Consider the following 19,446-nt stretch of genomic DNA (forward strand, 5'->3'; position numbering starts at 1 on the left):
ACATATGCGGGCCTTGAGGAAGCACTGATCAGCACAAAACAGCTGGAAGATGATTTTATGCTTGTGAGTGCCATGATTATTTTCTTTGTTTGGACATTATATATGGACTTGGTTTCGTTATAGCACCACCGAAGCTATTGAATTACACATACACTAGTCAGCACCCATGCACACATTTGGCTGATCCGCAATCTAGCAGTGCCAATCACTTTTTTCTATTTCTTTTTTTTTTCTTTCTGTGACCAGCACATCACCAGGGACAGACTGGCCATAGACCCTACAGGGAATTTTCCTAGTGGGCCGATGCCATAGGGGTCATTATTAGAGGAAATCTAGGCAGTATGCTGAAGGTAAGGTTGGCTTGGTGTTGTGGCCCACCTAAGCCCCCTGCTCCATATCCTTATTAGAGACAAATGGAGGAGGAGGTGGACAGAACATGGCAGCTATTGATGGCCACCATGGAGGGACAGCTTCTGGGGAGGTATTTTGTATCGCACTGTGGTATTTGGTTCTGTGGGATGGTATTCTGTGCTGCATTATGGTATTACTGACCCTGCAAACTTGTATTGGCCCTATCTGCTTGTGTTTCCCCAGCTTCTGCCAACTTGGACCCACCTACAACATTGGGGCCACTTTTAGTTTTTTTCCAGGGCCACTTTAAGCCCCCAGCAACCTAGCTATAACTGAGTTAATGACTTCCTTGCCTTATATTCAGCCATATTAGCAATAATTAACCCTTGCAGTGGTCCCTTAGGGCACTGCACATTTGCCTTTGTGCGATTTTGAGCATAATAACTTATTCATATATAAGAAAGCAAATCGCTCAAGCTTATACATCTGGATAAAGTGTTCTGTAGAGATATGAATGTTCCACGTGAGTGCTATAGGTGGTATGCAAGAAATGAGACTGGATCATTTCAGGGGAAAAAGCTATATTCTTCTCAAAGCTTTTCTTTGGGACAAGATTTCTCTGCTTTCCTCTTATAGGATCCAATATTGCTTTTGGTGTATGCAGTGATAGATGGTGTCCATGTGGACTGTTCATGTGAATGAAGCCTTAATGTGAGCATTTCTTTCATACCACTCAAAACTTTTCATACCACTTTGGATCATAAGCTTTAGAGATGACCCTTACCTTCTACAACTCCCCAAGGATACAGACGGCCCCTAACACGTTTCCCATTCACCTCCACAATGGTATTGGAACCGATCACAGCAAAAGGGATGCTTTTCTGTAATGAAAATGAAAAGACAGGTACATTTTGTTAGGGTTATTCTTTGAATCTATACTGTGTACCCCAATTTTCCATTCTCTACAGGTAACTGGGTTTTGGATACAAATGTCTTACTATTCTTTAAGCCCTGTCTTTATAAATCTGATTTCTTTGCAACCATACACTGCACATCCCACTATCCGAGCAGAGCCAATTAGAAACAAAGGGGTATAGCGCCACCCTATTCATTTACAAATTGAAACTTTAAAGGGGATATTGGTAGCATACCACTAGTTTTTTGGAGGAATTTTGGAGACATGTTTTCGTGCAGGTTTTCCAGCTAAAGCCATAAGTGAATTAGAAAGCAATGGAAAATGTAAAGGAAGGAATGTTTTTTTTCATGCTGGATCCACTTCTGGCTTTGGCTGAAAAATCTGCAGGAAAATCTGTGACCTATTCCTATCTCCAGAACGGGGCCCCTGAAGTGAATGGAGGGTAGCCACGCATGCAAGTCTACTGTCTATTCATTTCTATGGGAGTTCCAAAGGTAGCTGAGCAGTGGCTCAGCTTTTTCCTGCAGTCCCATAGAAATGAATGGAGAAGTGGCTGCATTTGCACGGTGCACTCTACATTAATTTCTATGGGCTATTTTTGGAACTCCCATAGAAATTAATGGAGAGCTCCCCATGCACGCATGTTGCACTCTTTTTCACTTTCAGGGGCCCATTCTTTTAGTTGCAGAAAATATCTGCAACTGAAAACCAGTCCCATTCATCTGAATGGGGCTTGCAGAAATACATGGTCTTCCTACTAAAACAACCACTATTAGGCCGAATGCACACGGCAGTGTTCCGCGGCCGAGAGCGGTCCGTGGTATGCCGGGCTGGATTCGTGTTCAGAGCAGGAGCGCACGGCGTCATTGGTTGCTATGACGCCGTGCGCTTCATGCCGCTGCTGCACTACAGTCAGGGCCGTTTGAAGGAATTTGGGGGCCCCAAGCAAAATAGACATGGAGGCAAATAGCCATCCACAGATCTCCCCCCTAAACAGTGCCATCCACAGATTCCCCCCTAAACAGTGCCATCCACAGATCCCCCCTAAACAGTGCCATCCACAGATCCCCCCTAAACAGTGCCATCCACAGATCCCCCCTCCCCTAAACAGTGCCATGATGGGGAGGGGGGATCTGTGGATGGCACTGTTTAGGGGGGGATCTGTGGATGGCACTGTTTAGGGGAGGGGGGGATCTGTGGATGGCACTGTAGGGGGATCTGTGGATGGCACTGCCATCCACAGATCCCCCTACAGTGCCATCCCAGATCCCCCTCCCCGACGCTCACAGCAGTATATTTATAAACTAATCAGTAACTACTTTAACTTTAATCATTGCTCATTGCTGAGCTCTTTACTTGGATTATAATTTATTTGGATATGGGATATCTTACTTTGTCTTAGCTCCGGTAATAGCAGGCAGTGCGGGGGGCGGCGCTCACTCACTGACGTCACGCTCCTGCGCCGCCTAGTGGGAGGAGCAGGCGCGTGATGTCAGTGAGTGAGCGCCGCCCCACGCACTGCCTGCTATTACCGGAGCTAAGACAAAGTAAGATATCCCATATCCAAATAAATTATAATCCAAGTAAAGAGCTCAGCAATGAGCAATGATTAAAGTTAAAGTAGTTACTGATTAGTTTATAAATATACTGCTGTGAGCGGCATGGCCCTGTATATTCTAACCCCCAGGCAAGTGTCCCTGTCACCATGGGAACGCCTGGGGGTTAGAATATACCATCGGATTTGAGCTTTTACGATCTCACTGAGCTCGTAAAACTCAGATCCGATGGTATATTCTAACCCCCAGGCAAGCGTCCCCGTCACCATGGGAACGCCTGGGGGTTAGAATATACCATCGGATCTTCTGAGTTACTCAGCCGCAAAACAAGCACCGGCTCTGCTTGGCCCCGGGCCAGCTCGGGGCCCCAACCAGCTCGGGGCCCCAAGCAATTGCTTGTTTTGCCTGTCTGTTAGCGACGGGCCTGACTACAGTAATACACTGGTATAGATCATAGGAGTGTATTACTGTAGTGCAGCGGCGGCATGAAGCGCACAGCCCGGCATACCAGGGACCGCTCTCGGCCGCGGAACACGGCCGTGTGCATTCGGCCTTAGATGTACGGAACTGAGTTTTAATTGCAGAAGTTCTTCCGCATGTGAAAGCACCCTTAGGGCAGGTTCACACAGTTTTTTGGAGGAAGTTTGGAGACATATTTTCCTGCAGGATTTTCAGCCAAAGCCAGAAGTGACTTAGAAAGCAATGGAAAATGTAAAAGAAGGACTAGTTTTATTTCCTGCTGGATTAACTTCTGGCTTTGGCTGAAAACCCTGAAGGAAAATCTCAAAATCTCTTCCAAAAACTCAGTGAATCTACCCTTACAGAGCAATACCAGTGATAATACAGATTTTACTACTGTCAGACTATCTGTTTTACCTTCAGTTCCGTATCTTGCATTTTAAACTCTTCATCTTGATCAGAGTCACAATCTGGAAACTGATAAATTTGAATTCCATAATGATCCAATTCTTCACGAATCTATGAGGAAATAGGCTGAATGGTCACATGTTAAGAAAAGTCTTTAATTACTACAGTAACATCTCTACTCTGGATTTAAGAAGTTTAGACTAATTTATCCCCTTTGTGACAATATGCCTTTCTACTGAGGTTACTTAGGCTGGGCTGCTGTCTTTTTACAGCCTAGTCTAAGCGCTGCACTGGTCTCCCATACAGTGAAGACCAGCAGTTCGGCTCTTTAATGGCATTCGGTCTCCTGCTCTAATCGCCCGGATTGGCAGGAGTGCTGATCTGGGCCGTCTAACCTTGCATCATCTAAGTGGCGTAGAGGAAGAGGGTTTCTTTTATCAGGCATTGGCACCGCTGCGAATGAGGTTGCGGGGTGCTAATGTCTTAGTATGGCCCTTAGGCCTAGTTCACACAAACGTATGGCTTTTATAGTTTTTTGCGGTCCGTTTTTCACGGATCCGTTGTTCTGTTTTTGAGTTCCGTTGTGTTTCCATTTCATTTCCGTTTTTCCGTATGCCATGTACAGTATACAGTTATTACATAGAAAAAATTGGGCTGGGCATAACATTTTCAATAGATGGTTCAGCAAAAACGGAACGGATACGGAAGACATACGGATGCATTTCCGTATGTGTTCTGTTTTTTTTGCGGACCCATTGACTTGAATGGAGCCACGGAATGTGATTTGCGGCCAAATATAGGACATGTTCTATCTTTCAATGGAACGGAAAAACGGAAATACGGAAACAGAATGCATTCCATTTATAATGCGGATCCATTGAAATGAATGGTTCCATATACGGAACAGAAAAAAACGGCCCGTACACGCAAAAAAAACTATCGTGTGAACTAGGCCTTAGGTCTATGGTCCCCTGCAGTGAATGCCAGAGGAACAGCCTGATAGTGCCTGTTAGTATACTACTGACAGTATAATACATTGTAATGCATAAGCTATACAGTGTATTATAGAAGTGATTATAAAATAGTCAAAGTCACCTTCTGGGACTAATAAATAGTAAAATTAAAGTGAAATAAAATTTTATTAAATAAAAAAATTTACTTTTTCGAATGAAAAAAATGCTTTTCAATGAAAAAATTAAAAAAATAAAAGTCTCTCTACATATTTGGTATTGCTGCGTCCAACGACGCGCACGATACAATTATCATGTAATTTATCCTGCATGGTGAATGCTGTAGAAGACGGATCCATCCTCCATTGACTTTCAATGGAGTTCATGATGGATCCGTCTTGGGTATGTTAAAGATAATACAACCGGATCCGTTCAGAACGGATGCAGATGGTTGTATCAGTAATGGAAGCGTTTTTGCTGAACCCTGCCGGATCCAGTAAAAACACTAGTGTGAAAGTAGCCTAAGCTAGCCGTGCACATTATATTAATGTTGACTAAAGTGACTGACCATCTAATGCTGTGATGGCTAACCTCCAGCAATCCAGCTGTGGTAAAACTACAACTCCTAAGATGCACACTTCCTTGGCTGTTCTTAGAACTCCACAGAAAGTAATGGAGCATGTTGGGAGTCGTAGTTTCACCACAGCTGGAGTGCCGGAGGTTAGCCATCACTGTGTGTAGAGATTGCCCAACTCTTCCCCAATACAAGCATTAGGGAAAAGAAGATTAGGGATTTTGGATTTCAACATGCACCATCCTATGTTCTCAGGGGAGATATGCTGGCACCAGAGGTGTCTGGCGGGCAGCCCACTCCTTTCTCTGCATTCATAATTCATGTACAGTCGGCCGAACAAACATGTGGAATAGAGGAGGTGGAATAGATCTCAACCAAACAAGCATTTTGCCAGCATCTATCAAAAGTTTACAGCCAGCTATAAGCATAAGGGTGGTACATTCATCCACACATCATGGAAAGAAGATAAATGCAAACAAGTCATCCTGTGCCAAGGGGTGAGGGGTATGTTAGTGTTACCCAGCACCAGAAAGTTTGCTATGGGACCACCTCACCCCTACAGTATGTACACACTTGGTTTTCATATGAATAATGATGTATTTGCACTATTATTTTACACAAAAAGTGCAATAACATTATACATGGTAGAATGCGGGATCAGGTCAATGCTGGTTTACCTACATAAAAATGCTGTGAAGCCCAAATGCTTCAAGTATAACTCTATATCTTCTCATAAAATGAATGGTTGCAGGGCTATGTATGTAGTATGTATTTGTACCTCGCATTGGTACTGAGAGGGAGAAACTGCAGCCGCATCCCCCTCCAACCCTCTCCTTTCTGTCTATTTAACTAAATTACTATGGACAGATTTCTAGATTGAAAGGAGTTTCTGAAGTTACATTTACAAAGAGTCTGCAGGTAGAGGATGGGATGCTACTAGCAGCTGGAAGGCAGGTGAGATGGCACTTTACTCTAAAAAGTGTATTTATATGAATATTCTGCTACCCGTATTCTTACCAGATAGTTGGTTTGCGTTTAGTATACAGTTTCAGAATTTTTTTTCTTGTACCCTGTTGTACAGCAAAGGCTTTTTATGAATAATTGATAACTTTTCCATAAATGTATTTCTTGTTAAACACATGCAGAGAATTATAACTCTGTAGCTTTACCTCAGATAATGAGATATAAATGTCAGTGGAGTCGGCCCCTGCCGTGCGCTAGTGATATCTTCTCACCAATGCAGGAACTAGAACATGGTGAGCCACAGCAAGAAGGTGACTAGCAACGATTTGTCTTATCTTTTATCAATATCACAGCACAGGAAAAATCCTGTGTGTTTGGTGACATATTCTGTGTTATTTAAGGATGACCTTTCTGCAGGTTTAATGTATGTAATTTAGAAAATGGGAGTTTTTGTACTTCAACCATACATTTTTCAAGACCCACATGGTGTTCTTGTGCCTACTCTACAAGTCTTCTCTCTACCAGAAGCAGAAGGCTCCAACCACTATGTAGTAGCCATGCAAGCATATTTTAGTTCAGCTCCCATTCAGCTGCTGAAAACAGCTGATTGGTGGAGGTTCTGGGTGTCGGACCCCCACTGATCTGATATCGATGATCTATCGTGAGGATAGGTCATCAATATCTCCAGGCTGGAAAACCTCTTTAATCAAAGGCAGGGCTAGTGTCAGCACCTGACAAGATCGAGCAGATACCAGCTCTTCTGGGCAGATCCACGGCTTCTCTCTTCTCTACATTTATGTCCTCTGTAGTTTTTCTTACACAGGACAGTAGGAGACCCTACATGGGACACTGTTGAGCTCTAACATCCTGGGTCAGTTCCGCAACACAGTTCATTGGGGGAACGGCACTCTCATCAATCTTGCCATATATCTCATTTATTTTTAGCCTTGTCTCTCATCCTTCTCAGAACACAAACTCAGCACCTGGTCTATGGGAGACTGCACTGGTATCTATTTAAGTATTTTTTACTGCCTAAAATTTCAAATAGTTTTCTTCACAAACATATCTATACAAAACAAAAGTTACTTAAAGGGGTTGTCCGGATTCAGAGCTGAACCCGGACGTATCCCCTGCTTCCCCCACTGAGCCCCTCTGATGCTCTCCCTTGCCCTGAGCTGTATCGTGCAGGGCAAGGGCTTTTTCATTTATATTTTTACTGCTAGGCAGAGGCTTCAGCCCAGCAAGGTTCCCAGTGACGTTACCAGCATTGAGGGACTGAGTGGGGGAAGAAGGGGATATGTCCGAGTTCTAAAATGTTAGAGTCCTTACCTACACAAATTTTGTCAGGCATTTTTAGTTACCAGTAAAAAAAAAAAAAAAAAAATGAGTGAAAGTAGTTTTTTGTAGCACTTGTTTTCTCATTAGCGTTTTCTTCATGGTATTTTTAGACCTATAGAGAATGTAATGCGGAAACAACTCAAAAAGGCAAGACCTACAGCATGCTGCATTTTTGAAAAAAAGCAAGAAAGAAAGAAAATGCCACCTAAAAAACAATAACGTCCGGAGCAAAAAAACTTATGTGTGCTGCGTTTTATGTTTCCCATGGACCTTCAGCTATCATGTGGACCTGGCTAAACATGCAAAAGTACAGAAAAACACCAGCATAAATCTACATGAGAACCCATTCTTATAGTGTATACATAAAGTGTAAAAACAATTACAATAATCTAATTTTTAATACACTTTAGTAAATAAACAACACGTCTTTATACACATTGAAGAGTATAACTAGTAGTGACCTTTTACCGTGCCCACTAAATGGTCACCCAACAAAAAGTCTTAAAGGGCTTCTGTCACCCCAGCAAGTAGACGCCCTACTTGCTGGTAGAGACCTAATTTACATATTATAAAAGTTTGTTTTTATAAGAAACTGCTGAAGCAAAGTAAGTAAGACCATTATATTTTCATATATCGCAGTATAAGTAATTGAACTAGCCCAAAAAAAAAAAATGACTTCAGTGGGGTGACAGAAGCCCTTTAAGGGTCCTTTACACGGACTGTGAATTCTAAAGATAATCATTAACGAGCGTGTAATCGGTAATCCGAACATTTGTGCACACACAAAAATAGCTGTTTGCCCGCAGCAGATCATGCTGTGTAAACACAATCTGCTGCCGGCAAACAAGTCAGCATGGTTAAGAACAATGGTATTACTGATTGCTCCTCGCCATACAGTGGAGGAAATCACTTCATTTTTGCAGTGGTCTCCTCCACCAGCAGCACTTTTTCCCGACAACCTGCTGATCTGTTGTCCCAAGTGAAGGAACCATTACATGTGGCTTCTTATTCTATTGTCAAGCTAATTGGTAAACCAGCAGCTATGACAAGATATAACTAAAGAGCCAGTAAGTAAAATAAAGTAAATGTGTAATTAACTCTCCCTGTCTCCTCTGACGTGTCTCCTTCCAAGTATTCAAGTGTTACTCACTCACCCTTTGCTTTTTTTGAATGAGCTCTTTTGGTGTCAGACTGTCAGCCTTTCCCAGAATTGGGACAATATTCACTCTATCATGAAGTGCTCGTAGGAATTCTATGTCCAGAGGTCGCATTCTGCAAAAAAACAACAACCCTGTAATATACAGAATTAATTCTATAATATAAAAAACTTGAAATGTATGAAAAATAGAGACCTAAATGATCAGGATTCCAATACAACCTAAGAAGAAAACCTTCTTTCAGTGTAAATGGTGTTATGGATGGGGATGATGCTTTTTTTGTTTTACCTTTTTTAAATTGGGTTGGGCTGTTTTAGTTATTTTTAAAATGTGTTTTATTTTTATTGATTTACTTTTATTGACTTATTTATTTTAGTTTCAAATACAGTTGCACTTTATCGTGATCAAATGGCTCCTGTTTATTCAGCATTAGAAGTGATCTGTACATAGAAAAATGCAGGGAAGGCACAGGCTATGTTTTTCCGGCATTTCCCTTTACCTACTATTACACACAGAAGCCCATGATGCCATTTCATCTACACTGATTTCCATTCTGTTATCCAACATATGGACATTTGCTGGGTATAGCACCTTTTCTGAGCATTTCGGATCCCGGCCACTTTTCAAGGATCAAGGTGGCCCAGATTTTACCTGCAAATTTACAGGTAGGATATACTGTATATTGATGGGTGCAACTCAGGAGGTCAAGTGCCGGACCAGATAATGGCAGAGGTGCAAGGCAATAACCAGGTTAGTGTCGGGGTAACCAGACTATGGTAGTATTCTTTACTGAGGTAGCTTGGGCAGTTCATAAACAGATACTGGCAGCCTTCAGTCCAGACTCTCCAGAGTACATGCACAACACAATATTTTCAAAGCTGAACATGGGATACCCGGCTTACTCTGGATCTCTATGTCTATCGGATCCAAACTACTTTCCAAGTTGATCAAAGGGGTGCACATTCACAATACATAAGGGGTGTAGATCCTCCAACAGGTAGCTACCCCGTGGTAAAAGTGTGGTGGGCGCAGACCTTTGTACCAGTCCTTTAAATTGGCCCTCAACAATCTGTATATTCTGTGCTTCTTTCTTTCTTAGAGGATGTTGGTATTTTTTTGATATGCAAAGATAAGGGTTCCTTACGGCAGGTCTCACACTGTCTGGAAACTTGAGCCACACTACGTACTTAGGTCCTCCCTCAGAGGAAGTAGCTTCAGACTTCCTCCTTCTGAGTAGGGCACAAAAACTAAACTGAGTTCCCATTTCAGATCTTGAATTACAAACATTACATAGAAAAAGTGCATTAACATTAACACATTAAGTGGCAAATTAATCATTTGCAGTAGCCCTGTGAGGCACTGCAACACAGATGCAGAATAAAGAGAATGTTCTAAGAATAAAAATGGTATCTGGAGTCTCATAAAGGTATGTAATATGTACAATGTTAAGGTCATTTTTATATAATCGATGTCATTATCTCAATAAATATTTATTGCAGTATCACATACCCATGTCCTAGAGGTGACAGGAAATACAGACAACAATGTACACGCGTGTCCTGGAGATTCTTTCGGTTTAAGCCACTCTCATCTCTGAAATATTGCTCAAATTGTTGGTCAATGTAATCAGCCACTGGCTTCCAGCTGTTGGGCACATAAGATTTAAAAACAAGTAAAGATGGAGCCATATGTCAGCTTTATGGTGTCCATTGCCTTTGTGAGGATCATTACATCCTTATATTTGTTCAAAAGTCACATTACAGGTTTTATCCTGTTTAATAACATACTGTACCATAAACTCATAAAGTGCCCCCCTCTGGTCAATCAGAAGTGTCAGGAGAAAATTGTTTATGTTAAAAATATATATTTTTTTGAGTTTTTGGTGATGTTTCTTATGTTCAGTGTCACTTTAGAAATTTAGTGATTTTTTTCCATGTCATACCAATAAAATTTATCCCAAAATTATGCAGTTTCTGCACTGGCCACACAGCATGAGAATATGTCAAGACTTCCTGTTCTGTACAGATAACTTTTCAGCAGCTATCTCATTATCATCACAAGCAGAATTACAATGACAGATAACACCTCATCATGTAACACCTCACCATATAGAAAGCACTGGGTCTACCATTCTTAATAGGTGATATCCAGTTTATCTACTGCCTCCTGATCTCTATGAAGGTTGCAGAGCATGCCTAGAAGACTCTTCCATAGAAGTCAATGAGGTCAGCTCCAGTCTGTCGCGTCTATGGCCCGCATGGCTGCTTTCAAAGACTGGAAGTCGTGACATGCTTTAGGCCCAGTGGCCAATGTGAAACTACATGATTTTTAGGATATGTTTCAAATAGAGATAGTGACTAGCGATGAGCGGCATAGGCAATAGTCAAATTTGCAATATTTTGGCCAAATATTCGCCATAAATTTGCAAATTCGAGAATTCGTGATCTCCAGTCATTATTTACTTGAATGCGAAAATCGACAATGTAGTATATTCAGAATCAACACTAAGGAGTAGGCTTTCCTATTGGTTGCTAGGGATGTTACTAAGTGCCGATATTCACGATAAATTTGCGATTATAATATTCACGATCAACACTATTCGCGAATACGAATATATAGCACTATATTCTAAATATTCGCGAATTCTCGAAGTGGAGATATTCGCAATTAAAATTCATGATTCAAATATTCGCGCTCAACACTAATAGTGACATGGAAAAATCACCAAAAATCACCCCCCCCCCCAAAAAAAAAAACTTTAACATAACTTGATTTTAGGTGTTATCCAGGAATTCGATATTGATGGCCCATCCACAGTATAGGCCGTCAATATCAGATTGGTGGAGGTCCGATGCCCGGGACCCCCACCAATCAGATATCTGACAAAGCCGCAGCACTCTGTGAAAGCTTAGACCTCTTACTAGGCCAGTGATGCCACCTTACGTTGGTCACCTGACCTATGTGCTGCTCAGTCCCAATTGAATGGATGGGCCTGAGCTGCAATACCAAGCACAGCTGCCGTACAATGTGGTGTTTGGTAAGCAGTGAGGAGCCACAGCACTCACTGGAGCTGTGATGACTGCAAGGGCCTCTTCAGACAGCTGATTGACGGGAGAGCCAAGCAGTGTCGGACTGGGGTGCCTAGGGCCCACCAGTAAAATTTATTTTGGGGGCCCACCGTTGGGATACATTGAAATATTACCTGCTCATACAGCAGCAAGATGCTGCCAGATGATTAAATATGGGGGTCCCTACAGCAACTTTGAGAAGGTAGGTCCTGGGGAAAAGAGGATACTGGCCAGCTTTCCTTTATAACTAGAAGTCATCTCAGCTCTGATCGTGTCTATAATAATAAACTAGGGAGTTTCTTTAATATAGTGTTTATATGAACATAGGCTGGTGGAGGTGCTGTACATTGAATATATGTATGTAGTGCAGTAAGTCTACTATGTTATGTGCAGGGGGTGTTATGTTATGTTATCAGGAAGCTGCTGCATGTAGATGGAGGGGAGTGGCATTAATAAGGGGGAAAGGCCTGGGGAGCTGCTTTCATCCACCATTGATTAGTAAACTCTTGACTCCTCCTCCTGAACAGTGCAGGACTTGTGGCAGGAGGAGAGGTTTGGGGAAGTTGCTTGGGTATAGTAGGGCCCCATAGACTGTATTGTGGCTGCATACCGCTTGCATATTACTCGGGTGTCAATGGGTGGCTGAAATTAAATGGACTCTACAATTTGGACAACCCCTTCGTAATCACCAGTGGAGGCACAACACAAAAATACACATCTCATATACTGCAGACCTTCTTATGAGAAGGACGAGGCCTTATCCAAGCAATCAACGGTGGACAGGAATCTCTTCCTTACTTTTCAGAAAAGAGGTTCTGCAGCATCTGCATCTCAAATTCTATAATTTTATTTAAAGGATTAGAGTGTTTCATATAATATAAAGATCTGACCCCTAAGTTTTGAAACTATACAGATTAAATAAAAAATAATCAGCAACCAAATCAAACTAAAAATGTGAAAATGTACTGTAAAAGGTAAAAAATCAATGTATCCTCGAAAACGGAACATCTGCATCCATTAAACAAATACTATCAATATATCTTAGTTAATTAACAGATTAGATGCTCTGACCATTAAGTGGCTAAAATAATCTGGCCTTCATCTTGGCAGAGTATTGTGATGTCACCACATTTGCATAAAATGTTCTAGAACTGGGCCTACAGCTGTGATAGAAACATAACATAGAATGTGTCGGCAGATAAGAACCATTTGGCCCATCTAGTCTGCCCAATATACTGAATACTATGAATAGCCCCTGGCCCTATCTTATATGAAGGATGGCCTTATGCCTATCCCATGCATGCTTAAATTCCTTCACTGTATCTGCAGCTACCACTGCAAATACACTGCAAATTTGTAAAAACTGAACAGAAGTATTCATTGAGGCAGTCAGCTAGTTCTTTATCTTCTTCCATATACCTTCCTTCTTTTGTTTTTCATTTTTTAATTCCTTGTTTTAGTTTCCTTTTTTCATTTATGTATCTGAAGAAGGCCTTATCGCCTTTTTTCCCCTGACTGAGCTAATTTCTCTTCTGCCTGTGCTTTAGAAGCTCTTATAACTTGTTTGGCCTCTCTCTGCCTAATCTTATAAATTTGCCTGTAATCCTCGTTTTTTTTTTTTTTTTTTATAATTCCTAAATGCTATCTTTTTGTTTTTAATGATTTTGACCACTTCTGCTGAGTACCACAGTGGTCTCTTCCTTTTTTTGCTTTTACTGACAAGCCTAATGCAATTTTCTGTTGCCTTCAATAGTGCCACTTTTAAGTAGTCCCATTTCTCCTGGACTCCAATGAAACTGTTCCAATCTGATAGGGACTCGTATACCACTAATCTAATTTTAGAAAAGTCAGTTTTTCTAAAATCCAAAACTTTTGTTTTTGTGTGGTGCGACTCAGTCACTGTACTTATAGTAAACCACACTGACTGGTGATCACTAGATCCCAAGCTTTCCCCTACAGTAATATCAGATACCAAATTTCCATTTGTGAATACTAAATCTATAATGGCCTCCTTCCGGGTTGGCTAGTCAACTACTTGCTGTAGAGATAATCCCAGTAGGGAATTTAGAATATCTGTACTCCTGGCAGAACTAGCTATTTTGGTTTTCCAGTTTACATCAGGAAGATTGAAGTCTCCCATAATGATAACTTCCCCCTTCAATGTCATTTTAGCTATTTCCTCAACAAGTGGATCATCTAATTCTTTGACTTGGCTAGGTGGTCTATATATCACACCTACACGAGTTACCTTATGATTATCAAGCTGCAAGGTAACTCAAACTGACTCTAAATTGTTCTCGCTAACTTGTATCAAATTAGATTTTATGCTATCTTTCACATACAGGGCCACCCCTCCCCCTTGCCTTCTCTGTCTTTTCTGTATAGAGAGAACCCCGGTATTGTTATATGATGAATTTGTAAAGGTGTAACTCCATGTTGGATGCACACAACTTCAGAAAGAAGATTGTGCGCCATCATGAGGATTAATAGGCGTCAGCGCTATGTTGATCGGCGGCTGCTGGTCAACTCTCTCTCATCCTGCATGTCGATTGGCTCATTCCTTCTGACCTGATTCAGGAAACTGAATCAAAAATGGAGAACTCTCCTGGCCAAGAAATCAACCATCATGACACAGGCCAGGAGCTTCTTCAGGTCAGTTGCGTTAAGACATAAAAACCACATCATGCGCAATGACACAACTGAGAAGACACCAACCAATTTTAGTTGCACATGAGCAATGGCTATCCTGTCTAGACTGTCTTGTTTACTATAATGCACTGTTTATTTATATTGTGTTTTTTTAAAAAGAAAAATAAATATTTAATAAAAAAAAAAAAAAGTTGCACATGAGGGGCCCCTGATACCACAAGGCATGTCCCTGGGAGAAAAAACAGAAAGTGTGGAAGCCCCACAAAAAAGACCCCGGGACGCTGATGCTGTGGAGCCATTCCTTGTCCACAAAGCACCACCTGCTAAAAAAAACACCAAAGAGCCGTAAGCGATGATGTAATAGAAAGACCCCTCAAAAACAAGACACAGCAGTGAAGGATGATATCTCTTTAAATTCTGAGACCCTTAAAACATTGGACAAGAAAATGGCTGAGTCTGCTGAAGATCTTTTGAAGGCATCTCGTGAAGCTTCTAAAGCTAGTCTTCAAAGAAAAGCACCAACCTCCAATGACAGTCAGCCCGGGATATTTGTTCCAGCCAAAAGAGCTGCGGCAGAAAATACGTCCGCTCCATCTACGAAAGATGTAGGAAGCCCGGAGCTGGAAACTCCACAAGTGGAGACGGCCTATACCCGGAGAGCACAGAACAACTTGTCTCCAAAACACTTATCCATGCTGAAGAGCAGCGGCCATGAAGGCATGCTGGACAATGACAATATTAACAAAGCCTAGGATCTCCTGCAGAATCAGTTTGAGGAATTTGATGGCCTACAACCTACTGCTGCTATTTTCTTTCCAGGGTACAGTGTGCTAAAGAAGGCAGTACAAATCCACTACGACGAGGACGGGGTGCACTGGCTGACCACCTGCTTCCAAAATGGCGGCATCCGAGTGGCCGACAGCATCAAGACCAGCAATTTGCCTCTTTCTGTTCTGCGAGCAGATTAATAACATCTACAGTGTAGTGGTCAATGAGCCCCTGAAACATCTAAAATTTCTCAACGTGGATCAGCAGAGAAACACCTATGACTGTGGGGTGTTCGCCAAAGCATTTGCCTTTGAGTTTCTGGCAGATTATGGTGAACCAAAAAGATCCCTAAATAAGATAAGACCCGCTGGAGTCCCCACTAGCACTCTATGTTGTCTCCCCACTGGGCGCTGGGCTGGCCAATCAGCATTAGCAGTGCTTGCAGAGCCTGCTGCTGATTGGCTTGCCTAGCACCCAGCAGATAAACTTTAGTGACTGTGCTGTCAGTAATATATGTGTTTTGGGTGTGAAGTGAACCCCTCATTTCCACCATGTCCTGCTCTGTGCACTCAGGTACAGTAAGTGTCCCTGTGTCAGCTTCATGCACTTATGTAGAGACACATTGTTTGTCCTGCTTTACAGTGCAGCTTAGCTAGCTCCATAAGGGCATTACCAGGAGTCAGACCCCCACCAATCTGACATTAATGACCTATCCTGAGGACAAGCCATAAATATCAAATTCCTGGATAACCCCTAAGCAATAACTCATTTTATGATGATGATGATTTTATATATATATATATATATATATATATATATATATATATATATATACATATAGACGTAGAAAAAGGGCAGCACTCCAATAGATAAAATATCAAAAAACTTTATTTACCCATAAGGCTGTAGCGACGTTTCGGCTCTAATACAGGAGCCTTTCTCAAGCCTTGAGGAAGGCTCCTGTGTTAGAGCCGAAACGTCGCTACAGCCTTATGGGTAAATAAAGTTTTTTGATATTTTATCTATTGGAGTGCTGCCCTTTTTCTACGTCTGCATCATTGGATTGGCTTGTATCCATATTGGGCTTTTTTGCACCCTTTATTTCCTTTTTTTCTGTGACGGTGCTGCCATCTTTTTTCTTTTTTTATATATACATATATACATACAATGTGTTTGTCCTTCATAGGATCCTACGTGCCTTGATAGATCTCAACCAAACTTGGTACATATACTCTTTATGATACAACTTAAAATACTGGGGGGTTGTCAAGTCCAGCTGACAGGGTTCTGGAAATTTCTAATAAAGTTATGTGTTTTTGATGCAGCGTGCATTAAAATGTTTACAATAATGTAACTGTAACTGCTAAGGCCCTACTTCTCACTCTGCCTCTTATCTCCCTGCAAGTGAGTGCTACAAGACAAATTGCAGCTCACAGCAACCAATCACAGCTTTCATTTATTCCCAAAGCAACCAATCACAGCATAGCTTTCATTTTACAATAGGATTTCATACAATACTGTAGAGCAGGGATGCCCAACCTGCGGTTGAGAAACCCTGCTGTAGACCTATGTTCCCCAACCTGTCGTTCTCCAGCTGCTGAAGGACTACAATTCCCATCATGCCCTGATGGCTGCAGGCTGTTGGGGCATGATAATAGTAGTAGTTTTGAAACAGCTGGAGATCCACAGGTTAGTAAACGTAGATCTACAGTATTGTAAGAAGCAGTGTAGTAAGATAAAAGCTGTGCTGTGATTGATTGCTGTGGGCACAAATGAAAGCTGTGCTGTCATGAGTTTCTATAGACAACTAACAGTTTGTTTCTAGCCAGCAAATGCAGAGAGATGAGAGGCAGAATGAGAAACTGTGCCTCCGCAGCTACAGTTGCAAGAAAAAGTATGTGAACCCTTTGGAATGATATGGATTTCTGAACAAATTGGTCATAAAATGTGATCTGATCTTCATCTAAGTCACAACAATAGACAATCACAGTCTGCTTAAACTAATAACACACAAAGAATTAAATGTTACCATGTTTTTATTGAACACACCATGTAAGCATTCACAGTGCAGGTGGAAAAAGTATGTGAACCCCTAGACTAATTACATCTCCAAGAGCTAATTGGAGTGAGGTGTCAGCCAACTGGAGTCCAATCAATGAGATGAGATTGGAGGTGTTGGTTACAGCGGCCCTGTCCTATAAAAAACACACACCAGTTCTGGGTTTGCTTTTCGCAAGAAGAATTGCCTGATGTGAATGATGCCTCGCACAAAAGAGCTCTCAGAAGACCTACGATTAAGAATTGTTGACTTGCATAAAGCTGGAAAGAGTTATAAAAGTATCTCCAAAAGTCTTGCTATTCATCAGTCCACTGTAAGACAAATTGTCTATAAATGGAGAAAGTTCAGCACTGCTACTACTCTCCCTAGGAGTGGCCATCCTGTAAAGATGACTGCAAGAGCACAGCGCAGGCTGCTCAATGAGGTGAAGAAGAATCCTAGAGTGTTAGCTAAAGACTTACAAAAGTCTCTGGCATATGCTAACATCCCTGTTAGCGAATCTACGATACGTAAAACACTAAACAAGAATGGATTTCATTGGAGGATACCACAGAGGAAGCCACTGCTGTCCAAAAAAAACATTGCTGCAAATTTACAGTTTGCACTGGAGCACCTGGATGTTCCACAGCAGTACTGGCAACATATTCTGTGGACAGATGAAACCAAAGTTGAGTTGTTTGGAAAAAACACACAACACTATGTGTGGAGAAAAAGAGGCACAGCACACCAACATCAAAACCTCATCCCAACTGTGAAGTATGGTGGTGGGGGCATCATGGTTTGGGGCTGCTTTGCTGCGTCAGGGCCTGGATAGATCGCTATCATCGAAGGAAAAATGAATTCCCAAGTTTATCAAGACATTTTTCAGGATAACTTAAGGCCACCTGTCGACTAGGTGAAGCTCAACAGATGATGGGTGTTGCAACATGACAACGACCCAAAGCATAGAAGTAAATCAACAACAGAATGGCTTAAACAGAAGAAAATACACCTTCTGGAGTGGCCCAGTCAGAGTCCTGATCTCAACCCGATTGAGATGCTGTGGCATAACCTCAAGAAAGCGATTTACACCAGACATCCCAAGAATATTGCTGAACTGAAACAGTTCTGTAAAGAGGAATGGTCAAGAGTTACACCTGACCGTTGTGCACGTCTGATCTGCAACTACAGGAAACGTTTGGTTGAAGTTATTGCTGCTAAAGGAGGTTAAACCAGTTATTAAATCCAAGGGTTCACATACTTTTTCCACCCGCACTGTGAATGTTTACATTGTGTGTTCAATAAAAACATGGTAACATTTAATTCTTTGTGTGTTATTAGTTTAAGCAGACTGTGATTGCCTATTGTTGTGACTTAGATGAAGATCAGATCACATTTTATGACCAATTTGTGCAGAAATCCATATAATTCCAAAGGGTTCACATACTTTTTCTTGCAACTGTATAGTTAGATTAGTGTATAAAATGCATGATGCATCCAGGGCCGGCGCCACCGGGGGTGGGGGGGGGGAGAATGAGAGTGACAAGGGGGGGGGGGGGGGAATGAGAGTGACAAGGGAGGGAGGGGGGGAGAAGAGAGTGACAAGGGAGGAGGGGGGAGAAGAGAGTGACAAGGGAGGGGGGGAGAAGAGAGTGACAAGGGAGGGGGGGAGAAGAGAGTGACAAGGGAGGAGGGGGGAGAAGAGAGTGACAAGGGAGTCCCCAGAGCCAGACCAAGAGCCAGACTGCAGCCAGAGACCAGATCATATTATTGTCCTGGTGGTATGTAGACAATGCAATATGTTTATTATTTAATTGTTTAGTTATTAATGCTACATTGGAAACTAATTTACCTCACATTAAAAGGACACTATAGTCCCAGAACCACTACAGTTTAATGTAGTGGTACTGGTGTCTATATCCTGTTCCTGCAGAGAAAAGACACTGTGCAGTACTGGTGTTAAAGGAGCACTATAGTGCCAGGAAAACAAACTCATTTTCCACTATATAGTTGTTAGGAGTGGGGCACCCTCGTGTCCCCCTCCCACTGGGCTGAAGGGGTTAAAACCGGCGCCGGCAATGGGAACTCTTCTCCCCGATCCTCCTCTCAGCTGCGAATGCGCATGCGCACGCATTTAAAACTATGTTCCGCGTCTTCCCACTGTAATTTTCACAGTGAGAATCGCGGAAGCACCTCTAGCGGCTGTCAGGGAGACAGCTACAAGAAGCTTGATTAACCCTAAGGGAAACAT

General features: G+C 42.0%; 1 protein-coding gene across 1 annotated transcript in view; it reads right to left on the reverse strand.

Annotated features, from left to right (window-relative positions):
* LOC120993269 (septin-4-like) overlaps positions 1-19,446 on the reverse strand; it is a 61,121-nt gene that overhangs the window by 17,298 nt on the left and 24,377 nt on the right. Inside the window, exons 5-8 of the mRNA XM_040421818.1 lie at positions 10,182-10,316; positions 8,670-8,787; positions 3,700-3,801; positions 1,136-1,232 (exon numbers count right to left, since the gene is read on the reverse strand). Coding sequence (XP_040277752.1) covers positions 1,136-1,232; positions 3,700-3,801; positions 8,670-8,787; positions 10,182-10,316 — 452 coding nt within the window. The remainder of the gene's footprint in view (positions 1-1,135; positions 1,233-3,699; positions 3,802-8,669; positions 8,788-10,181; positions 10,317-19,446) is intronic.

The sequence above is a fragment of the Bufo bufo genome, chromosome 3, assembly GCF_905171765.1.
Source record: "Bufo bufo chromosome 3, aBufBuf1.1, whole genome shotgun sequence".
Classification (NCBI taxonomy): Eukaryota; Metazoa; Chordata; class Amphibia; order Anura; family Bufonidae; genus Bufo; species Bufo bufo.